The 21,653-nt window shown below is 38.3% G+C and overlaps 1 protein-coding gene across 3 annotated transcripts in view; it reads right to left on the bottom strand.

Moving 5' to 3' along the window:
- LOC150097025 (CD109 antigen-like) overlaps positions 1-21,653 on the bottom strand; it is a 623,307-nt gene that overhangs the window by 103,768 nt on the left and 497,886 nt on the right. For all 3 annotated transcript variants that reach the window (XR_016549783.1, XM_090407831.1, XM_090407832.1), the window contains 2 exons: positions 11,988-12,080; positions 3,399-3,576 (listed from right to left, as the gene is read on the bottom strand). Coding sequence is in view for 2 of the 3 variants with exons in the window: in XM_090407831.1 (XP_090263957.1) it covers positions 3,399-3,576; positions 11,988-12,080 (271 nt within the window). In the remaining variant the exon portion in view is untranslated. The remainder of the gene's footprint in view (positions 1-3,398; positions 3,577-11,987; positions 12,081-21,653) is intronic.

Raw genomic sequence — 21,653 nt, 5'->3', positions numbered from 1 at the left:
CCCAGGGATCAGTCCTTGGACCATTGTTGTTTTATCTATATATTAATGATTTTGGAAAGGGAATTAAAGATCTTTAGTTGTTAGCTGATGATGATGCAAAGATAGGCTAGGGATTCAGAGATAATACTGGTATACAGCATTTACAGGATAATTTAAATAGGCTAGAAGTGCTGACAAATGATAATGGATATCAGTTTAATGTTAATATGTGTAAAGTTATACACTTTCGCATGATGAGATTTCCAACAGCTTATTATATCAATGGGATTATGGACAATTTTAGTTTCCTGAGTTCTGAAGGGGTAAAGAAACTGTGGAAAAGGTGCAAAGAAGAGTAATAATGATACTATTGGATTATGGAATGATACTGCTGGTTAAGGAATTAATGTACACTGCTTACAGAAAACTATGCAGAGAGACATTTCACTGTAGAACATGTCTACCCCGAACTGTGATGGAGCTCTTGGAATGTGTACCATGCTGAGCACCTAATGATTCGGGAGTTATTAAGCCAAACTTACTCCTTTAGGACAAGGATAAGGCCTTGTTTGTTTTCTGGAGGGGAATTTCGAGCAGCAATGTGTCTCCCTGTTGTGTCCCAAACATGTTCTATGAGGTTGAGATCTGAGGAGCATGATGGTCACTCGATTCAATTAATATCTTCAAACTCCAGAAGTATCTCCACTGCTTGTGTATGATGTGGTGTGGCATTGTCATTCATAAAAATGAATTCTTTGCCTAAAGACCATGTAACAATCAAACATGATGTCTAAGAACTTCATTGCAATATCATTCACCAGTCATAGCCTATTTTCTCAGCACATATAGCTTGGTATGTCCATTAAGCATAATGCTTCCCCACATCATGACCTCAGCACTGCTGTATCTATGCTGTTCAAGAAAATTTTCACAATGGTAAGCAGCACCATTTTCACGGCAAATCAATTGTCATCTCGAATCAGAGGAAAGACTAAAATAACTCTCATCTGAAAAGAGTACATTAGTCCAGTGGTGTCGTGTCCAATTTTCATGGATACGATATCATTCAAAACATGCTCTACAATGAGCTGTGGATCAAGGGATGCAGATTACAGGCCTTCAGGCACATAGGCCTGAAGACTTTCTTGCAGCAGTTTGTTGAGATGCCCATTTGCCTGTGCTTGAATGGAGCTGACTTGCAAGCTGACCTGCCATGCCGTCGTTTTGCTGCTATAACCAAAAATCTGTCTTCATGCTCCATGATAGAGTGAGGGTGACTTCTCTGCACTGTGGAACACATTCCATTGGTTTGAAACACTGATCAGAGCCAGGATACAATGCTATGTAAGATTCCAAACTCTTTGGCAATATCAGTATTTCTATGGCCTTCTAAAGCTGATTTGTCTGAATTTGCAGATGGAATATTCAGAAATGGTGTTCTCCTTGTGTTTTGGACAACAGTGTATATTCTTACCAAACTCTTCCCATAACTACTTTTACATATGGCTTAGCTCTATTCCATTTTTTTCTGTTTCTTTTAGAGGCATCTGTAGACTTATTTGCTAAGAACTTGCAGTGTGCTTTCTTCTTTTCCAGGACTGCTTCTTTAACTTCTTATGTCCATCCTGGCATTTTTTTTCCTATTCTTGCAGATAACTTGGCCATATGCCTTCCTAGCTAAATCAATCAATGTTTTCTTCAGAATTTGCTACTGAGATCCAAGGTTTGATTATTGTTTACAAGTTGTTACAGTTGTTCTTGAATAATGTTTGTGTAGTTAGGTCTATGCTTCATCTGCAAAAGCTTTAATTTGTTTTAGAACTTTCATAAATCTGTTCTTTTCAATGTGTTATTCATTTTTAACCTCTCTAAAACCATAATAAATTTAGTTTAATCCTTTATCCAAGTGTGAGCAAACAAAGTTTGCGCCTGAAAGTATCTTCGGGACTGGGGTAAGGTGGTGCAATACCAGGACAACTCCTTGCAAAGGTGGAGCAAGCTACTATTACTCCTAACTGTATCTCCCATAATGCAAAATACATCTCCTTGCGGATGTCTAATGTTATGCACCACCCTACCCCAGTCCTGCAGATATTTTCAGGTACAAACTTCGTTTGCTCACACTTGGATAAAGGATTAAACTAAATTTATTATATTCTAACCAAGTGAAAAATAAACTTTCAATTCTCTGAAACCAAATGATCATCACTTCTAATTTCAAATTAAAGATTAAACTGATATCAAGTTTGCTATCTACATACAGAAAATCAAGAAATTACCTCATTATAGTTATAAAAATTAAAAACCGAAAAAAACAATAAAATTCATTATAATAAGTAAAGTATAGTTTCTGAGAAATTCCCATGTTACTCCTCTTAAACACTATTAATATAATTAACAGCTATTGTACCCTGTTTTTGTTTAGGAGTGTCCCTTAGCACTTCAGGGATTGCAATATTCCCATTCCAGAATATCTGAACACAAAAAAACATCGCAACATCAAAAAGAAAAACAAAACACAGAATACAGGGAAGACAGAAATTACAGCTCATGCCCTTGAACTAAAACACATCCCCCAAATCGACAAAGCCATAATCATAGACAAACAAGACAACGAAACAATGCTTAGAATATCCAAAACTATTGCCATAAAATGCGATGGAAATTCTATCAACGTCCACCGCCCCTACCTAATTTCCGAATGTTGGATGTTCCAAAACTTATAAATTAAGCCACTCCTCCGGCCATTTAGCGACAACAAATGCCCTAATTTGGCAGATGCAACTTGCAGCCTTGACATAGCCCTACAGTCATTCCCACAAAGTTCCAATGATGGTCAGATGATGACCGAAACGGTCCATACCCCGTTAACCCTTGTCCCAGTTTCCACATAAGGTTACTCTTCCCCTTCGTTGTTCCCCCCCTCTCCCTCCCCACAACAAAATAATATATATATATATATATATATATATATATATATATATATATATATATATATATATATATATATATATATATATATATATTATTAATAGTAACCCGGGTTTCCTAACTTATTTCCCGCGTCTAAAGCACACCCCATGTTCTTACCCCCCCCAGTTTATAAACAACCTTCAGCAGGAGCTTGGATTTAGAAGGCATCATTAAACCAAAAACAAGGTATGTACAAATTTTTCCACATTTTTATTTCTGCCATAATTGCCTTCTATTCTCGCCCATAATGCCCTAAAATATATATATATATATATATATATATACATACCCCTTTTGGAGTTATGTTAGCCAATGTTTTAAAATAAGGGACACTCCTAAACAAAAACAGGCTACAATAGCCGTTAATTATATTAATAATCATTATAATAATATTAATAGTCTCTATAATTCATATAATACACTTTTTTCATATTCTCTAAGCATACCTTCATCTCTCTTCATCTTCTCCAACATACTATAACCTAAGTTAGCTTCTGCACTACCAGCATCTAGTAAAGCATATGTTACTATTGCAACATCATATGGATTAGTTAACTGTGGAAGTTGGCGTTCTAAATATCTTAATGCTTTACTTTTGGCATTTGCAGCTTCAGTTCGAACATGCTAATAAGAAAAAAAAATTTTTTTGTCATGTTACAGAATATAAATAAATCAACAATCAAACACGGAAAATCTTATATTTTGAGAAATCTGACAAATATAGGTTATAGCAATTAATGATTTAAACGAATTAATAGAAAAAATACTTTTTTTACCCATTAACCAGAAACTCTTTTCGCTCACCTTTAGTTTCTTTACTGATATGATACTTAAGATAAGTATCATATAGAAAGTTATTATTATTATTATTATTATTGCACAGACACCTGAACATATTCTTAAGACTCATTGTGGGAGGCCCAAACTATCAACACAATATCTATTGTACTTCTCCTTGAAACCATTAGCAGACAAAGCACTTACAGCTGACTCAGGCAATCCATTCCATTCATTCACCACTCTCCAAGCAAAAAATTTAGTCCTCACGTCCTTGCTAACCACACTTTTGCTCAACTTTGAGGGATGGCCTCTTGTTCTATGCTCTCTAGTCAAGTGCTGAAACATATCCCCCCCTACATCAGTCTCCTATAAAAGCCTTTAAGTAATGTGGTTAATGTTTAATGTTTCTATCACATCATCCCCTTTTTCATCTATCAACCAACTTTTGCAATCCACAAACCCTTAGTCTATCCTCATAGAGAGCATTCCACAGACCACTCACTATCTTTGTCACTCACCTCCGGATCCTCTCCACCACATTCTCCTCTCAAAAGAAATCTAGGTGACCAGACCCGAGCACAGTAATCCAGATGTGGTCATATTAAGGCTTTATAAAGAGGTATGATAACTCCCTTATCTTTGATTGTTAATGTGTTCTTCAATAACTAAGTAATCCTGTGAGCTACAATGGATACCTTAGCAATATGCCCTATAAACTTCAGCTCTCTAAAAAGGTAGGTCGTACCTTTACTCACATGTTATAATAGAGTGACAACAGAATTAGATAAGGGAAATGGCTATACCATAATACAGCTGAACTTTGTATATCGTGAAAAGGTGGGTGGCTTACAACAGACAGACACCAGAAAACAGTTTATGGTGGAGAGAAATCCAGGAGAATGAGGGTGACTAGCAGAGTGTCTCAGTGTTATACTAAGCCATTAGTCTTTAATTTGTATATTAATGACATAAGGAAAGATTTAAAGGAGAATATTCAGTTGTTTGTAAATAATGCAAAATTGGAGAGGGCAATAGTTACTAAAGGTAATGCAGATATCCTGAAGAATAATTTAAAAATCAACATTGTGGGTGACGAATAAGGATTGCCAATTTAATGTTGCAAAATGTAAGGTTATGCACTTCAAGTTGAGAAGGTTACATACTGTATATTACATTGATGGTACTGGATTGCAGGAAATAATTGAGGCTAGTGACTTGGAAGTAATGGCAAACAAAGAGTTGAAGTTCAGATGGCATATTACAAAAGTTGGTAAAATAATCAAAGAATTAGTTGGATGCTGAAAAGGATACTGAAGCAGGAAAAGAAAAGAAAATGAAAGAGTTTGAGAACAGGAATCAAACCTTGGAGATTCAGTGGCAAACTCTGAAGGAAACATTGATTGATTCTGCCAGAGAGGCATGTGGTGAGGTTGTGTGCAAAGATAAAAAAATCAGAACTCCCTGGTGGACACAGGAAGTTAAAGAGGCAGTGAAGGAAAAGAAGAAAGCATATCAAAAGTTCCTGGCAAATAAGTCAGCTTGTGCTCTTAGAGAATATAGAGACAAATGCAAGAATGCTTGAAACATGAAAACTGGAATAAAAGATATCCTTGAAGTATGGAGTAATTACTTTGAAAAACTGCTAAATGAAGCAAACAGTGATGACAGCACAGTGGTAAAAAACACTGAACAATAAACACTGTGTAAAACTAGCTAAACAAAAGTCATGGGAGGACTTTGGCAAGAATATAGAAAATAAATATCAAGAAGGTGGCAAAATATTCTGGAGGTCGTTGAAGAAGCTTAGGAATGGAGGAAAGAGTGCTGTAAAAGGAATTAGAGATGATAAAGGTGAAATGAAAACAGGAGAAAAAGATATCCTTGAAGTATGGAGTAATTACTTTGAAAAACTGCTAAATGAAACATGCAGTGATGACAGCACAGTGATAAAAAACACTGACCAGGCATGCAGTCAGGAATACATATCCATACTTGAAGTAGAAAAAGCCATCAAAGGCTTGAAATGTGGAAAGGCAGCAGGAGTAGATGATATTCGACCAGAAATGCTGAAGTATGGTGGTATAAGAGTCTTACAGTGGCTGCACTGCATAGTTCAGAAAGCCTGGACAGAGGGACGAATTCCTGATGATTGGAGTAGAGCTCTCATAGTTCCCATATATAAAAAGGGAAATAAAACTGAATGTGAGAATTACAGAGGTATTTCCCTACTGAGTGTTCCTGGCAAGATCTATGCAAGTATACTTGAGAAACGGTTGAGAAGAATTGTGGAAGAAAAGCTTGGTGAAGAACAAGCTGGATTCAGGCCAAATAGAGGCTGTCAGGATCAGATCTTCACTTTACGACAAATAGTCGAGAAAGCATGGGAATATAACAAAGATCTGTATTTAAGTTTTGTCGATTTGGAAAAGGCATATGACAAGGTGCCAAGAGAGAAGCTATTCAATACGCTGCAGTTATATGGTGTCAATGGGGCATTATATCAAGCAATACTTAGTCTTTATTTGAGTTGTGAGTCAGCAGTTAGAATTGAAGGAAGTACAGGAAGATGGTTTAATGTTAAATCTGGTGTGAGACAAGGATGTACATTATCCCCTCTGTTATTCATTATCTATATGGATCACATTATGAAGGAATGTGGTATTAAACCTGATATCAAAATTGGAGATGTTAATGTCAGCTCTTTGCTTTATGCGGATGATGTTATACTTCTAAATAAATCTGCTACAAGTCTACAAGATTCTCTGACTAAATTGAATAGCTGTTGTAATAGATATGGTATGAAGGTCAGCAATAAAAAGACAAAGACAATGAAAATAGGCAGAATCATTGAAAATGTCAACTGTGTTGTGAATGGAGAACCTGTGGAACAAGTAAAACATTTCAGCTACTTAGGCACAATTTTTACTGAAGATGGTAAACTAAATATAGAAATAGACAACAGACTCAGCAAAGCTGGTATCGTGGGAAGTCAATTGAATAAATTCATATGGAATAAGAAAGAAATTAGTCGGAACACTAAATTAGCTGTATACAAGACAGTGTTCAAACCAATTTTAACTTATGGATCTGAGAGCTGGGTCAGAAGTAAAACACTTGACCAAAGACTAGAGACCGCAGATATGAGAGTCCTGAGAAAGATTAGAGGCGTGAACAGATGGCATCAATGGCAATATCATATTAAAAATGAGGATATTAGGAAAGAACTTGACATTGTCAGCATCCAGGAATGCGTTAGCAGAGCTAATCTCAGATGGTATGGTCACTTAAATAGAATGGGAGAGGAAAGATTAGCAAAACAAGTGTTCTCTGCCAGGTTGGCAGGAAAACGACCCAGAGGAAGACCAAGATATAGGTGGATTGATACGGTACAAAGTGCCTTAGACGATAGAAATATAAGATCTGATAATGTTGGAGTCTTGACAAGTAACAGACTGATTTGGAGGAAAATTGTAGATAGGAAGTTAGTAATGATGTAATTTTTTCATGTAGTACTGTCATATCCTGTACACCCCTTGAGGGTACATGGCAGGAATTTGATGATGATGATGATGATGATGAACCATGCTAATGGGTAAAATAGGGAAGTTATTATCTCTCTTTATAGGGTATGATTTGACTGCATCTTGACAGATTTGGTCAGCTAGGTTTCTTGGGGATCAGGTGGTGGAGAAGATTCAGTGACCAAACTGTTACCAGTTTGGTCACTGAATTGTTTTCCAAATTTTATTGTTTATTTTATAGTGATTATTGTTTTCCAAATTTTAAAACCTTACATTTTGCAACATTGAACTCACATCCCCATTTCCATGCCCAATCACTGAATTTATTTAAGTCTTCTTCTAAGGCCACAACATCTTCACTATTCTTTATGGTTCGTCCCAACTTTGTATCATCTGCAAACAACTGAATATCTCCATCCAAATCTTTGCCAATATCATTAATATACAAGATAATTAGTAATGGCCCTAAAACAGACCACTGAGGCACTCCACTAGTGACTTTCCTTTTCCTGGATATCGCATCCCCATACACAACTTGTTGATACCTATCAGATGGCCAGACTCCAATCCAATGCACCAATCTAATATCCAACCCCATCTGCTCTAGTTTGACTGTCAACTTATCATGAGGTACTCTATCAAAAGCCTTTGCAAAATCCAAGTATATTACTGTGTATCCTTCTCCTCTGTCCAAGGAAGCAGTCACTTTATTGTAATAAGTAAGTAGATTACTAAAACATGACCTCTCTTTAGCAAATCTATGCTGTCCATCAAAGATAATACCATTGTTGTCAACTCAACTCTGGATCCTAGTTCTCATAAGCTTCTCCAACAACTTAATCACAACACCTGACACACAGATATAGTTTGATGCTTGAGTTTGATCACCTCCTCTATGAAGTGGCACAATCTTGCCCTTCTTCTACTCCTTAGGAACTTGACCGAGTGCAAGACTCGTATTAAAAAAATATGTCAAGGCAGGTGTCAACTCCCTGGCACATTCCTTCAGAATACGTGGTGATATATTATCAAGTCCCATAGCCTTATTTACATCTAGTTTACTCAACTCCCCAAACACCTGTTGCTCCCCAAATGTAATTACTTATTTACATCTAGTTTACGCAACTCCCCAAACACCTCTGGAAACAAAGATGGAACATAGAATTTACGTTTGTGGGGATATATATTGGAGGTGGAGGAAATAACAGATCTTGGGGTGATGGTGGATAAGGATCTAAAATTGAGAAGATATATTGCCAAAATTGCAAAAACAACACAACAAATTCTGTCAATGATGTGAATGACATTGACTTGTAGAAATAAGGAGATTCTGGTTTCAGCGTCTAAGACTGATTAGGCCACACATAGACTACTGTGCACAGATTTGGTCACCTGATTTTCAAAAGAATGAAGATATGTTGGAGAGGATCCAGAAGCAACTGGCTAAAATAGTTTCTGATCTCTGGAATATTGAATATGAAGGAAGGTTGAGATTATGCAATTTGCAGAGTCTAGTGGATATGAGGAAGAGGAATGAATGATACCTTACTAATGAGATGTACACATTAGTAAGGTATTGTTATAGGATTAATGTTGAAGTTTTTCATAAAATAGTGGAAGACTGGGGAGAGAACAAGAGGGGGGTCATCCCAGGAAGCTATATAAGGAGGTTGTGAGCAGGAGAGAGAGAGTGAGAAGCGGGTATTTTGCATGAAGAGTTGTGAATAACGGGAAGCTTTGCCTGAGTACATGGTGTCTGCAGAGAAGTTGAATGTGTTTAAGACGTGGTATGATGTACTGTGTGTATGACAAACGGGACCACCAAGATGAGTCTGACTCTCATTTTTTTGTTTTTTGAAGAGAAAAGTGCACATGATTATTTTTTTGCTATTTTTTCCAAGTGAACACCTGAAATAATTATAAGAATGACATTGACTTAACCACAGCAGAGTTGCAATCTTTATGACTTCTTGACTTAGAAGCATGAACTTACCTGGAAATTAAATATACCAAGAAATTACATTCCTGGTTTAATCCTTTATCCAAGTGTAAGCAAACAAAGTTTGCCTGAAGACTTCAGGAATGGGCAACTCATATAGAGAAGCTAATGACTTCACACCACTTGCTTTACTATCCTATAATGCAAAGCATATTCTTACAGGAGAGTGAGACATGTATAATGTTTTGTTTTATGGGAATGGCCACTATTCAGGGCATCATTCTTGAAAACTGGCAAATGAAACTGCTTGAAAATGTACAAGTGGTGAACTTGAGTAAGTTCACTGCTTACTGAATTTGTTCATAATGTCCTTGGCTTTCAAAAAGTGTCCTCCCACTAGATACCCTGACAATTTTCAGAGGAGCACAGGGCAACATGCATGGGGATGTGTCTGTAGAATATTGCAATATAGCAACAAAGGTGAGGATTTTTTCACTCACCTAGTCACAGGAAACAAAATGTGGGTTCATCAACTTACCTCAAAGAGCAAACAAGATTCCTGCATACAAAATATTCAAAACTGTTCCCACTTCTGAAAATGGTCCTTGGTGATTGATCCCAGAATACTGTATTCTGGGATCACCAAAGCATTCTGTGGGAGTACTTCTTGCTGAAAGGAGAAATAGTCAGTGTAGAACTTTACTGTGCAACATTAGACAAACTGAAAGCACATCTGACACAAATGACCAGGACTCCTGACAAGCAGTGTAATTTTGGTGCACAACAACACTACTTCACACATTGCATACACCACTTGTGAGTGGTTGGGGTGTAATTGTTGGGAAACTCTACCATATTCCTCTCTCATAGCCCAGACTTAACACCCTCAGACTTCAGTTTGTTCATTTCCCTCAAGAAACACCTTCTGGGATGGCATTTCACTACGGATGAGGACGCTCATCAGGTGGTGCGTGTTTGTTACTGGGCATGGACATGGACTTCTTCAGTATTGGTATAGATAAACTGATCTATTGTTGGGGCAAATGCATCAATAAATTTGAGAGACTTTGTAGAGAAGTAGTGCATGTTTTCACTTATTTCTTGGTGCATATTTCAACTTCCTAATATTAAACATTCTTGATTTTAAAAAAAAAAAAAAGTGTTACCTTACTTTTTGGAAACCGCTTGTAATTATTCACTTATCTGTATCCTTACTGTTTCTTTGCAATTTGATTGTTCCCACTAGTACTTATTTTCTTTCTGGTCACAATACTCGGTTCTTTAGGGAGCGGCAATTAGCTAAATTTTTACAAATATATTGCCTGTTATTATCTATACTAGAATGAAAAGTCATATCTTCATGTCATGAAAGTTAATGTTATTTTCAGCCATTAAAAAAAAAGGGAGGAAGAAAGCTGAACAGCATGAAATATTTTTTCTGCACTTCTGTTTATACAGAATCTTAATTTTTTTTTCTTTATGCCATAACATTATTTTTTTTACTTTGCAAATTTGTAATAAAAAATATTAATAGTACTATTCTGCAAATTTCTCATCTGTGATGCACACTGATAAGAAAATTTGAAAGACAAAGTTTCATTATCAGCAGAAATAGACAAATTTCAAAAAATGTGTATGATAGTGTTGTGGGGAGGGAGGATTTTAGCCATCGAAGTCAAAATACAACTTTGTCTTTGATGGCGAAATACAATTTAGGCATGAGTTTAAAGAGTGGTATGATAGACTTTGTGTTTCTTATGGGGGGACCTCCCCTCGATGAGTCTTGACAGACTTTATGTTCTTAGGAAGGACCTCCCACGATGAGTCTTTTGACTCCCTGGAGGCCTGAATAATAATAATAATAATAATAAAAAGAAATTGTATAGTAAAAAGCATGGAAATGAAATTTCTCTTTGACATATGCATGTATATGTATTTTGAAAAATAAATTATAGCGAAATAATCGATTCTTCAAAATTGCCACATAATATCTAAACTAGCAGAATATATGTACATGGCAATTTACTTCTTAATATTTTATTATTATTATTGTGACACCTCCAAGGAGTCTAAAGACTCATCGAGGGAGGGCATCTACTCTACAACTCTCCATCTCCACCACTTAATCCACCAACTACAGCAAACTGCCACTACCATCATCACCATCACCACTAGTATTTTTTGTCTGTAAATTGCATGTTCTCAAATTGATCTCTCTGCATGTAATATGAAGAAAACCAAGTTTCTGTGAGAACAAACCCTGCTACCTTGCCATGAGATCAGCTAACTCACTTTCAATTTAAAAAAAAAAAAACATATAACGATTCTTCTCATCACAACAAGAATTGAACTTGGGCCTTTTTCAATTGAAGGGTGCAATGTATCCTCATTCTTCCAATTGTGCTATGGAGGCACTTATTTCAATTTGTAATGAATGATTCTGAGAAACTAAGTAAATTGAAGTGCAAACAATTGCAGATTAGGTTATAAAGATTATACATTATCTTATAATGATTAAATACATTTGTAATATTTTCTATAAAACAAAATCCTAAGTGCACAGACCTCCATGCAATCTGTAAACTATTCTTTGAACTATGTTTATAAAGAAAAAATAAACAAATCTTAATTTGGAACATGTGAAGGGGAGGGACATATTTTTTTTGAAGATTCAATTTTCGTTAATTTATAAAATAATTGTTTGGGAAAAATAATTAATAATTATATTGAATTAAGTTCTTGAAGAATAAAATGTATTGTCAACTAAGTGAGTAATTTTAATAAAATGCTCTTACTCCTCTAAGATCAGAAACCACATTTAAGGTGATCAGAACATGGGCGGTGAGAGTCACATTTCTAAACTGATGTGATTCAAGAGGACGCCTAAACTGCAATAAATATAAGAGTATAAGAATTATATTAAATATTATAATACTGAGAATTATTATTTTTTAAATAAAAAAGTAAATAATTATTTTAAAATTTAAAAAATATTTAAATAAAAATTAAAATATAATAAATAATATAATATAATCTTCTTCTGGTTCCCATTTGCCATACGGCCGCGGGAGTGTAGCTATATGCTACCATTCTTGGGAGAGATGATTATGAGCAAGGTGGTTTCCCATTGCCTTCCTTGCCGTAAGTATTTATGACTGTAACCTGTGTGTTCACGGGGCCGGTTTGCCTGCTTGCGGGATGAAAAACCTCAGATAAACTGGTGGAAAAAACCCTGCGGCCCACGCCCAAGACCGGCTAACTTGGCTATGGCTGAGGAAGATCCGTAAGCTCCTCACGTCGTGGACTTGAATCGAACCTAGGACACTCCTTCCCCAGGCATATGGTTGCGAAGCGCAAAGCCACTAGGCTAACCGCGCGGACGATAATATAATAAAATATAATAAGTAATAATAAAATGCAAGGGTTATTTCTAAAATTCTGCACACTTATTTCTATTGATAAACCAAATATTTATTTTTCAAAATATACTAACAGGCCTTTAATACTATCTCTTTATCACTGCTGCTCAGTGTTTAGGTAAATTTCCTGTCAGCAAAATATTTCTGATGTGCTTGATAAGTCAAGTTACTTCCTCAGAAATCTCATTGATGGTAGTGAAATCCTGTCATAGACATTCCTGCAGGTATGCTATCTGTCGTTATCACTTCTTGAGAAGAAGTTATAGTGGCACAAAATATCTCAAGGAAATTTCCTGTGGTATGATGCTGTCATAGTAAACCCTGAAGGCACTCTATCTGTCACTATCACTACTTGTCATAAGCTATTATAATCATTAACTTAACCTTCAATAATTATTCAGACAAATTTTTTTTTTGGACAAGGAGATGTTGATGTTTTCATGTGAAGAGCGCTTTTTTGTTCTAGTTCTATGTTCATGTATTGTCTATGACAACAATTCCGTTCAAACCAATTTGCCTTCACTCTCACAATGATGCAACAGCTCTTCTGTAAACCTCTTGAGCTACTCATTTATCTTCTGCACAGCTGGTCTGAAACCCCAATTGCCAACAAATTTTCTCTATTTTCAAAATTTCAGTCATAATTCAGAAAACAGAAGTGGTGAATATCTATGTCATCAGGGGAGGCATACTATTGCACCCAATGCTCATCCAACCATGCTTTAAACTGAATCAATGTGTCTACATTCGAAATACACTCAGGAAATGCATTCCACTCACTAACCACTCTGCATGCAAAGAATCTACTCCTCACTCCTCTGCTCACACCCTCCTTATACAGTTTCCAGCGGTGGCCTCTTGTTCTATCCCCCTCCCATTCTATGAAAAATATCTTCCATTTCAACCTGATAATAACTCCCAACTAACTTGTATATCTCAATCATATTCCCCTCTTTCTCCTATTGATGAGGCTCTGTAACTTACATTCTCTCAATCTGTCATTGTACTCCACATTCCAAAGACCACTGACAACCCTTGTGAATTTTCTCTGGACCCTTTCCAGCATATACTCATCACCATGAAAACCTGGGCAATAAATTTGTGCACAATAATCCATATGAGGCCTATTGAAGGACTATACAATGGCAACATAATCTCTATTTATGCATGTCAGGTTCCTCCGCATTATTGCCATTATCCGATGTGATGTCTTCACAACTTGTCAGGTCCTTGTCCACAATCACTACTAGATCTCTCATCTCCTCTACTTCCTTTAAAGTTTGCCCACCAAGCATATATTTTGCTTCCCATCATTGTTTACCAAATCTCAAAATCTTACACTTTCTAACTACCCATTCATGCAATCTATTCAAGTCCTCATGTAAGGCCATAACATCTGCTTGACACTGCATTGCTCTCCCCAGTTTTGCATCATCTGCAAGCAGTTACGTATCACTAGTGAAACCCATCCCAATACCATTAACATATAAACTGAACAACAGCTGTCCCAAAACTGACCCTTATGGTACACCAGTAGTGACCTTTCTCTTTCAGGATACTGCACTCCATGTACAACTTTCTGATACCTATCTGACAGCTAGTCACTGATCCAACTCAGAAGTCTATTATCTAATCCTATCTGTTTCAATTTATTTACCAGCCTGTCCTGTGACAATCTATCAAAAGCTTTTGCAAAATCCAAGTGCACTGCTGTATATGCATCTCTCCTGTGCAAGGTATTTGTCACCTTGTTATAGTACATGAGTAAGTTAGTGAAACATGATCTCCCCTTAACAAACCCATACTGATAACCACAAAGAATACTGCTGTTATCTACCCATTTCTGTATCCTACTTCTCACCAATCTCTCTAGTACCTTTGCCACAACTTTAGATATAGAGATCAGCCTATAACTTGAAGCTACAGTCTTATAAACATAGGCCAGTATAAGTATAGGCCCTCCTTCCACTCCCTTGGAACCTGTGCTGTTGTAAGACTTTTATCAGACAGGCATGCCAATGCTACTGACAATTCCCTGGAACATTCCCTTAAGACGTGTGGTGATAAATTGATGAGATACTCATATCTCATCAAATCCTACTGCCTTACTGACATGAAGTTTATTTATTGCCTCAAATATCTCCTGCTCACTCAATTAAACCATCCTCTCCTACATGGTTTACACTTAAGTTCCTGATGATTCTATCCTGATCAGGATGAAACACCATTATAAATCACTGAATACTTCAACAATGTCTTCTACAGCAGTTACCATTCTACCACTTTTCCATTGTGATGTCTTCACAACTTGTGCAACGTGTGTCCTGAATTTCAGGTCCTTGTCCATAATCACTTTAACATCATCTTACCATGATCATTCTACTTGTCACATATCTAAAAAATTCTATAGGGTTTTTCTTTGCCTGATTTGTCGATTTCTGCACATACTCCACTTTTGTTTTCCTAACTAACTAAATCACTCTCCTGGCTTGTTCTTTATACTCTTCATATAACTGATTATTCCCATTATTCATCTTGTACTTTCTTGTTCTTATTCAGCATTTTGGTCTTCGGAATATATTCACACATTGATGCTGTTATGTATTTCTTTCTCAGTTCCCATGCAGTATTTATTTCCTCACCACTTAACTCCTTGTTCCATGTTATAACTCCAAGATGTCTCCTAAGCTTATTATAATCAATAGCCTTATAATTCCACATATATCCTTTTTCTCACAAAAGTCTGCGTATGACAAGCCACAATCCAGGTGATAACTTCATTATCACTTTCACCAACTGGAGGATAGCATGAAACCCCCCCCCTCACAATTACATCTGCTGATGAAATGATTAGATCTAGAACTCTCAATCCTTACGTGCCCTCCTTTACATGCTGCCTGAGATAGTTATCTCTCAAGATCTCAAGAAATTCATTTTCCTTATTCCCAAATGCTATCTCTTCATTCCAATCTATACCTCCATAATTAAAAAATCACCCATAATGATTATCCTTCCTTTGTTCACTAATCCAAGTCATTTATACATTTCTTCATCACCACCCACCACATTCCCATACCTATAACCACATCCAACTAAATATGTCTTCTTGTCAAACCCCACATTACACCACACTGCCTCATAACCATTACCACTGTTTCCCTCTTTCATGTCTACTTTATGTGGACATAATTCCCCTGCTATCATCAGCAGCACCCATCCCTCTCTTCTTGTGCTTTCTATCCCTGCAAAAAATACTGTGTCCTTCCATTTCTATTCCTGTTAGAATATCATCTTCATTCAACTATGTTTTAGTTATTCCAATGATTTTGGGATGAATAAACTCAACCATATTATCTCCCTCATTTCTGATACTCCTGCATTTGTAATCAAACACAATAATTCATTTTTTGTTCTGTAACTAGTCCTAACCAAGCCACTTGTTGGTTGTGATTTCTCCACAACACCTGCATAATCACCTATATCACCACTTACCACATATATCTGCTCAATGTCAACTTCCTCACCCACATTGCGACATACTCCATCTTCATACACACATTCACTTTCAACATCCACTCTCCATGCCATGTTTCTCTGTCCACCCAGGCTGTCCCTCCTGTTTCCATGTTCCTATTGCATTTCCATTCTCTCTTTCTCTCACACTACTACTGTTTCTACTACCAAGCACTTCTGTCTCTTCAATACTATGCCGATCTATTTCCAGAAGGCTCTTGAAGATATCCACCAACGTACTATTTCTTACTGTTGATGGCTTGTTCTCAGATCATCTTTAATGCTTATTCAACCTTCACAGATGTAAATGCCTACTGTAACACTCTGCTGTGATGTAATCTATTGCACAATACTCAGACTTTATGCAAAGCTTTGTGAATCTTAGTCAAGTTTATTCTATGTAAAGTTTCAATGTTGACTTACAAGCATAAATCACTGCACAATATCTGAGCTGAGTCACTGTTCTTTTTCTATATTGAAGTTTTAGTATCATTCACACAATTTCAATCAACTTTAAATACAGTTGTTTCTCATACTATTTAAGATTCTGACAATATCCACATCTTCTTCTTCTTCTTCTTCTGCAGCTTCTCCCACTTAAGTGGGGTCACTGTTTATTATGAGTCTCCTCCACACCTTCCTGTCTTGGGCTGTCACCACATCCAAGTTCTTCATCTTCAAGTCCTCTTCTACCAGCTCCCTCCATCTCTTCTTTGGCCGCCCACGCTTCCGCCTTCCTTGCACATCCATCTGCATGACCCTTCTTCCCACATATTCGTCCTCCCTCCTCATCACATGACCAAACCATCTCAACCTTGCCTCCTGTATTTTCGCTCCTAAGTTCGTAACTTTCACTGTTCCCCTCACATAGTCATTTCTCAGATGATCCTTTCTGGTCACACCGCACATCCACCTAAGCATTCTCATCTCTGCTACTTCCATCCTGCTAATGTTATTTTTCCTCAGGGCCACAGTTTCTATAGCATATGTCATAGCTGGCCTCACTACTGTCCTATAAATTTTGCCTTTCAGATTGATCGGCACCCTCTTATCACATAACACTCCAGCCATCTCCCTCCAGTTCCTCCAACCTGCTTGTATCCTGCATCCCACTTCCTTCTCACCTCCTCCATCTTCTTCCACTGTCGAACCTAAGTATCTAAAGTCTCTCACCTTCCTGATGACATTTCCTTCCAGCTCCAGGTCTGTCTCGTGGCCACCGCCCACTGCGCAACACATATACTCTGTCTTACTTCTGCTCAGTCTCATACCTCTCTCTTCCAGTACTTTTCTCCATCTTTCCAGTTTAGTTTCCGCTTCTTCTCTTGAATCTACACACAGCAAGATGTCATCTGCATACAACATTGTCCAAGGTGCATCTTCTCTCACCTCCTCTGTCACCACCTCCATCACAATATTAAACAGCAACGGACTTAATGCTGACCCTTGATGCAAGCCAACTGTTACTTGAAAACTTTCTGTCTGTCCCAAACAGGTCCGAACACTTGTCTTCACATTTCTGTACATTTCCTGCACCAACCTGACATATTTCTCCGGCACCTTCTTCTCCCTCAGACACCTCCAGACTTCTTGCCTTGGCACTCTATCGTATGCTTTCTCCAGATCAATAAATACCAGATGTAGCTCCCTTTGTTTCTCTCGATATTTTTCCATCATCTGTCGTAACCCAAAGATAGCATCTGTTGTTGATCTGCCAGGCATGAAGCCAAATTGTTCCTTTGCAATCTCCACCTCCGCCCTCAATCTACCATCAAGAACCCTTTCTAGGATCTTCATTGTGTGGGACATCAACTTTATTCCTCTGTAATTTTTACAGTCTTGTGCATCCCCTTTACCCTTGTAGATGGGAACAAGAGTACTCTCCCTCCATTCCTCGGGTATATTTTCCTGTTGGCAAACTTTCATGAACAGGTCCCACAGCAGGTCAATTCCCTCTTCCCCCAGTGCCTTCCATGCCTCCACTGGAATTCTGTCGGGGCCCACCGCTTTTCCATTCCTCATCCTCTTCATGGCCTCCGTCACTTCCATTCTACTGATGTTCTGCACCATCCCCTCAGAAGGCTGCCCATCTCCTCTGTGAGTCCTTGCATTTTCCTCATTCAGAAGTCCCTCAAAGTATATTTTCCATCTGTTTCTTATGTCCACATCCCTCCATAATACTCTTCCTTCAGCATCTTTGATCTGCCTCACATATAAGATGTCCTTAGCTGCTTTATTTCTACATTTCGCTAGTTGGTAAATTTTTCTCTGTCCTTCCTTTGTTTCTAATTGATCATACAGATCTTGATATGCCATGGCCTTTGCCTGTGCCACAACTCTCTTGGCTTCTTGCTTTCTCTCTTTGTACACCTCTCTGTCCTCATCCACTCTTGACTCATCCCACTTCTGCTTTGCCTTCCTCTTAGCTGTCACTGCCACTTGTACATCATTATTCCACCACCAACCCTCCTTCTGCTCTCTAATCTTTCCAGATGTCTCACCAAGCACCTCGATTGCACAGCTCAGGATTACTTTTGAATTATGTTTCCACCAATCTTGTACACTTTCCAGTCCATCCGAAATCCTCTCTAACACTCTCTCCCTAAAATGATTCCTCACACTCTCTTCTTTTAAGCGAAACCACTTAATTGTCTTCATCCCATGGCAACCAGAAGTTCTTATCTTCGATCTTAATTTAAAGTCTGCGCACAGCAGTTGGTGTTGTTGTGCTACTTGATCTGTTGGAATTACCTTACAATTTGTCACAACCTTAAGATGTTTTCTTCTAGTCAAAATGTAGTCAATTTGTGAGCTGTTGTTACCACTTCTAAATGTTATCAAATGTTCTTCCCTCTTGAAGAAAAACGAGTTCACAATTGCCAGATCAAACGCTACTGCAAAGTCCACAACCCTCTCTCCTTCCTGGTTCATCATTCCCACTCCGTGGCCACCATGCACTCTTTCACAGTCTCTATTCTGTCTTCCTATGTGCCCGTTCAAGTCTCCTCCGACAATCACCATCTCATTTTCTTCCAATTCCCTCATTTCTTCATCTAACACGTTCCAGAGCTCATCTTTTTCCTCTGCTGTACAACCAACTTGCGGGGCATATACACATAATACGACCACCCGCTCTTCTCCAAGACCCAATTTCATTCGCATGATCCTGTCGTTCCTTCTACCCACGTCCAGTACTTCACCCTTCATTCTGCCACACACCACAATTCCTACACCATTTCTTCCCTCGTTATTCGCTCCAGAGTAGAACAATTTATATCCATCTCCCAGTTCCTTTGCCTTTCCCCCTTTCCACCTTGTCTCCTGCACACATAAAATGTCCAACTTCCTCTTCCTCATCATGTCTGCCACCTCTCTTCCCCTTCCAGTCATGCTTCCAACATTCAGTGTTCCCACTCGCAACATCCTCTCCACCTGCTGGGCTCGCTTCTTTAACCGCACCCGCCCTTGATGCGGTAGCCCTCGTCCACTTCTCACAGCTGTAGGGCGATGTGGCTGCGCGTCGCTTAAGGGGTACGCCCTAGCACTTATATCATTTTCTCTTCGACTCATAATCATAGTTTGAGTTGGCACTGAAGTTTTACGACCGGATGCCCTTCCTGACATCAACCCTCGCATTTATCCGGGCTTGGGACCGGCCCTATTGAGGCTAGCTTGCCTCCTTCGGTGGCTGCATAAGATGAAATGACTTAGCAAGATAGGAAAGACTCACCCCTAGCCCTCGAATACTCTAATAGCATCAGGGGGAAGGAGCAAGGAGAGGAGAAAGAAGCAAAGAAAGAAGAGGAGGGACCTGTCTACAGAATAATATAACAGATATATATTACATGAAGTAAGGCATGGTCCAGCATCAGGTACCTCGGGTTTGCCATGCCCGTACTCACTAAAGTGAGCCCTTGAGGATCTGACAATATCCACATATCTGATCAAAATGGAGGGAAGGTTGTAAATCAGGTACAAAAAAATAAAATGCCACAAAGACTACTGCAATTCCACTTTTCAATGGATTCTAACCAGTTATTTGTCACTTTTGAATATTTATCAAAAAAAAAAGCATCTCACATGCAAAATAAAAGTGAGCCAAGTACTGGGAAAGAAGGAGATGAGATTGGCTGAAATTTTGAAATTGCTACTTAGATGGCATTATTGTTTTGAGCAATATGGTGGGAACAAATGACTTGAGTGGTGGTGTAAATAGGACAGTAAGAGATGTGAGAGAGGAAAGATAGTGTGTGTGTGTTGCCCAGGTATGATAATGTCAAGCAAAGCAGAAGACCGGTGATATTGAATGGCATAATAGCGAGAATATGTCAGAAGAGAGGATTCGAATATGTGGATGCTTAGAGTGCATTTGAGAGCAGAGAGGAATTGTATGCAAGAGACTGCCTGCATTGGAATGAGGAAGGACGTAGGCATCTGGAGAGATTGCTGTTCTGAATGAGTCAGTGTGTCCCAGGGAGGATGATAGCAGGGGTGGCCTCTTGTGTGAATGGATACTTTGGAGAAGGGGGACGACATCAGGTAACGCTGAGCCCAGTGGTGTCTAGAGGGGATAATGCTGGGTATAGAAACAATGGCATTTTTATGCTTCATACCAATGTCAGGAGTATTCAGAATAAGGGAGAGGAATTGGTGGCACTGATAGCATCAGCCTGGCCAAAGATTATTGGGATCACAGAGACGTGGTTGACAGAAGAGGATATAATAACAAGAATAGAAGTTGTTGGGTACAGCATTTTTCGGCAGGATAGGAAGGGAAAGCATGGTGGTGGAGTACTGCTTATGATAAGTGATGACATATGTCCTCTAAGAGTGGAAGCTTTGGAAGGCTGTGACACTAATGATTTTGAAAGCATATGGTGTGAGGTGGAGGTGGGCAAGACAGGATATTTAGTGGGGTGTTGCTACAGACCAAGGAGCACAGAGAGTGGGGACGAGGAGATGTTGAGACAGTTGAGCATGGCAAGTGCAAGAAGAATGATTGCTATGGGAGAGTTTAACTACAGCAGTATAGATTGGGGAAAGGAAGATGCATGCAGAAATAAGGGAATGGAATTTTTAGAATTCTTGAGGGACAAATGTCTTAGGCAACATGTAACAGAGGGAACAAGAGGTTCAAGAGTTTTGGATTTGGTTATAGCATCAAAAGAGCTGATAATAACCGAGATGACATCTCTCCCTCCAGTTGGAGAGAGAGAGTGACCATATGGTTTTGACTTGGAAAATGAATAGACATGCAGGAGTATCAAAGAGACGGGAACGTATGTGGAATTATAAAGCAGGTGATTATAATAATCACCTGATTTATAATTTCTTAGACATTAACTTGGAGAAGTTTCATGGAGGGAGGAATTGGAAGGCCAGGATATCATTAGTGCTTGGGAAATTGTGAAGGAATATTTGTTAGCAGCAATGGTAAGGTGTATTCCACAAGTGAAGAAGAGGACACAATTTGGAGTAAAGTGGATGACAAACAATATTAAACAGGAGCTACATGCAAAAAAGAGGCTA

This window comes from Typopeltis vanoorti, chromosome 18 (genome assembly GCF_054136105.1).
Source record: "Typopeltis vanoorti isolate ZY-2024b chromosome 18, IOZ_Tvanoo_1.0, whole genome shotgun sequence".
Classification (NCBI taxonomy): Eukaryota; Metazoa; Arthropoda; class Arachnida; order Uropygi; family Thelyphonidae; genus Typopeltis; species Typopeltis vanoorti.
Note: the sequence above shows the minus strand (reverse complement) of the source record. Positions and strands in the feature narration are given on the sequence as shown.